This window comes from Cyprinodon variegatus, unplaced genomic scaffold (genome assembly GCF_000732505.1).
Source record: "Cyprinodon variegatus isolate N-32 unplaced genomic scaffold, C_variegatus-1.0 Scaffold223, whole genome shotgun sequence".
Taxonomy (NCBI): Eukaryota; Metazoa; Chordata; class Actinopteri; order Cyprinodontiformes; family Cyprinodontidae; genus Cyprinodon; species Cyprinodon variegatus.
The window spans coordinates 252,828-254,969 of record NW_015150676.1 but is presented as its reverse complement, the minus strand read 5'-3'; the positions used below and the strand labels follow the sequence as shown (position 1 = coordinate 254,969).

At 41.7% G+C, this 2,142-nt stretch overlaps 1 protein-coding gene across 10 annotated transcripts in view; it reads left to right on the top strand.

Moving 5' to 3' along the window:
- LOC107088586 (teneurin-3) overlaps window positions 1–2,142 on the top strand; it is a 471,923-nt gene that overhangs the window by 452,170 nt on the left and 17,611 nt on the right. For all 10 annotated transcript variants that reach the window (XM_015380867.1, XM_015380866.1, XM_015380861.1 and 7 more), the window contains one exon: window positions 1,482–1,679. In XM_015380867.1, coding sequence (XP_015236353.1) covers window positions 1,482–1,679 — 198 coding nt within the window. The remainder of the gene's footprint in view (window positions 1–1,481; window positions 1,680–2,142) is intronic.

Here is a 2,142-nt window from a genome sequence, read left to right as displayed (position 1 = left end):
TGCATGCCCATAAGAAGGCCAGCGGCTGGAAGTTAGAGGGGATTCTGCTGCCATTCGGCCGTCTTTCACTGGGTAGAGCCATTTTGAACGGCTGCTACTGTACCACCCAGTATCGTTCAACACAGAAATAAGACCAGTTGGATCACCTGCAGGAAACCAGGCTGGTTTCCTGCCACAGATCTGCCTTTTAACCACAGTTCATTGGGCTCAACTCCATTTAAAACCAAATGTAACGTTCGAGTTTCTTCCTAATCTTTTTAAAAATTCCCAGCTGGGTCCAAAATTCCAATTTAATATAAACTCAAAGTACTTTGAGGGAGTCATCCTTTCCAGAGAAGCTCTGAATCAGCCCCTCAGCATGATTCTCACCCTCGCGTGTTTAATAGTTGGTCTAATGGTGATAGGTTTGAAGTCATTGACATTTCTAAATATCTTTATGTCTTAGTTGGTAAATGATTGAGCATCTCTTCATCTGACCATGAAGATTTTTACCAGAAGATGTTAAACTGGTTCCATCAGACAGCTGTGGCTGAGTTGTTCCAGTGCTTAGAACAACCTCTATTAGAACTGCTGCTATATATATATGTGTGTGTGTGTTGTGTATATATTCTCCTAGAGACTAGTTGATTTTTTAATGTCATAATTATTCAACCATCTCTCTGAGTTCATTTTAATGCAAATAAATAAATAAAGAAAGCTGCATGATGACAGAGACGTAGGATGGTTTAGCGTGGACCGTTTAAGAAGCTGCTGTATAATTCTGGGTCTGCTAACGTGTTCCAGGCAATCTGTGGACTTCCAAAAGATGGCAAAAGGCATTAAAAAGGCAGTTTTTGGAAAGGCAGAGGGTGAAGTAAAGGAAACGAGCGCCAAGAAAGTATGTTGTCCTCAAATGAAAGCAGCTATTGATGTCAGGAAGGCAGGGCTGACAGAGAGGAGAGAGTAAAAGAAGAGACCATTAAAAGTGAGTGGCTTTGAAAAACATCTCTAAGGGAGCTTAGGATGGAGCTGGAAAAAAAAACAAAAACAAAAAACAAACAGTGTGAGGAGGAAGAGGGGGTTGAATCCAACAGTTCTGCTGTGTGAGCCTAGGAAGGGCCGGACACTGAACAGCACCTGGCCTTGTTTGTGAGGACATACAGAGGGGAATGATTGAGAGCCATGGAGGGACAGGCAGGCAGACAGAGGTACGCCTATGAGACAAGACTCAGGGGAAACGAGGAGCTTAGTTAGGATGTCAGACAGAGGGAGAGATGAGTGGAGAAAGAACAACAGAGCAGAAATTAGAATCACAGATGGGCGAAAAAGGCAGCAGTGCATGAAATCGGTCGTCTGCAGGGAGATAGTCTGGATAAGAAAACAGCTCCCAGTGTTTATTCTACACTGGATGATTGGCCATCACTTTCTTTTTTATTAAAGTAACAAATTTGTCCACTGTCCCTTTGTCTGTCCTCTCTGATCTGCTGTCCTGTCTCTGACAGTCCATGGTGCTGCTGCTGCACAGCCAGCATCAGTACATCTTCGACTACGACTCTGGGAGCCGCCTGTCTGCCGTCACCATGCCCAGCGTGGCTCGCCACACCATGCAGACCATCAGATCCGTGGGATACTACCGAAACATCTACACCCCCCCAGAGAGCAACGCCTCTGTTACTGTGGATTACTCTGAGGAGGGCCAGGTGTGTAGCTCTCTGTCCCTCTGATGCAATTAGGAAATACGTCCTGTTTTTTTCATAAAGGGTTTGACTCTACCTACTGGCTTTGGTAAAGTATTCATACACCTTATATTTTTCCACATTTTACATGACAGTCATAAAATTTAGAATATTTTTCAGGTATTTTCAGGATTGGATGTCATCTAAACAAAGTGGTGCATATATGGAAAGTTTTGAATATTTTCAGAGTTGTCAAAAGTATTAATTCTTATTATTGTTTCAGTAGAAGTATCAATCCTGCTGTTTAAAAACACTTTTGTAGAAATTAGAGAATCACCTTAAGCTTTTTACTTAAGTTAAAGTGTAAAAGTACCATTTTTAAAACTACTTAAAGTATAAAAGTAAAATTAATGCAGGAAAAAATGTTAAGGACGGAAGCTTTACTGCTCTACCCTATTAAAGGACCATGTTTTTACAATTCTGGAAA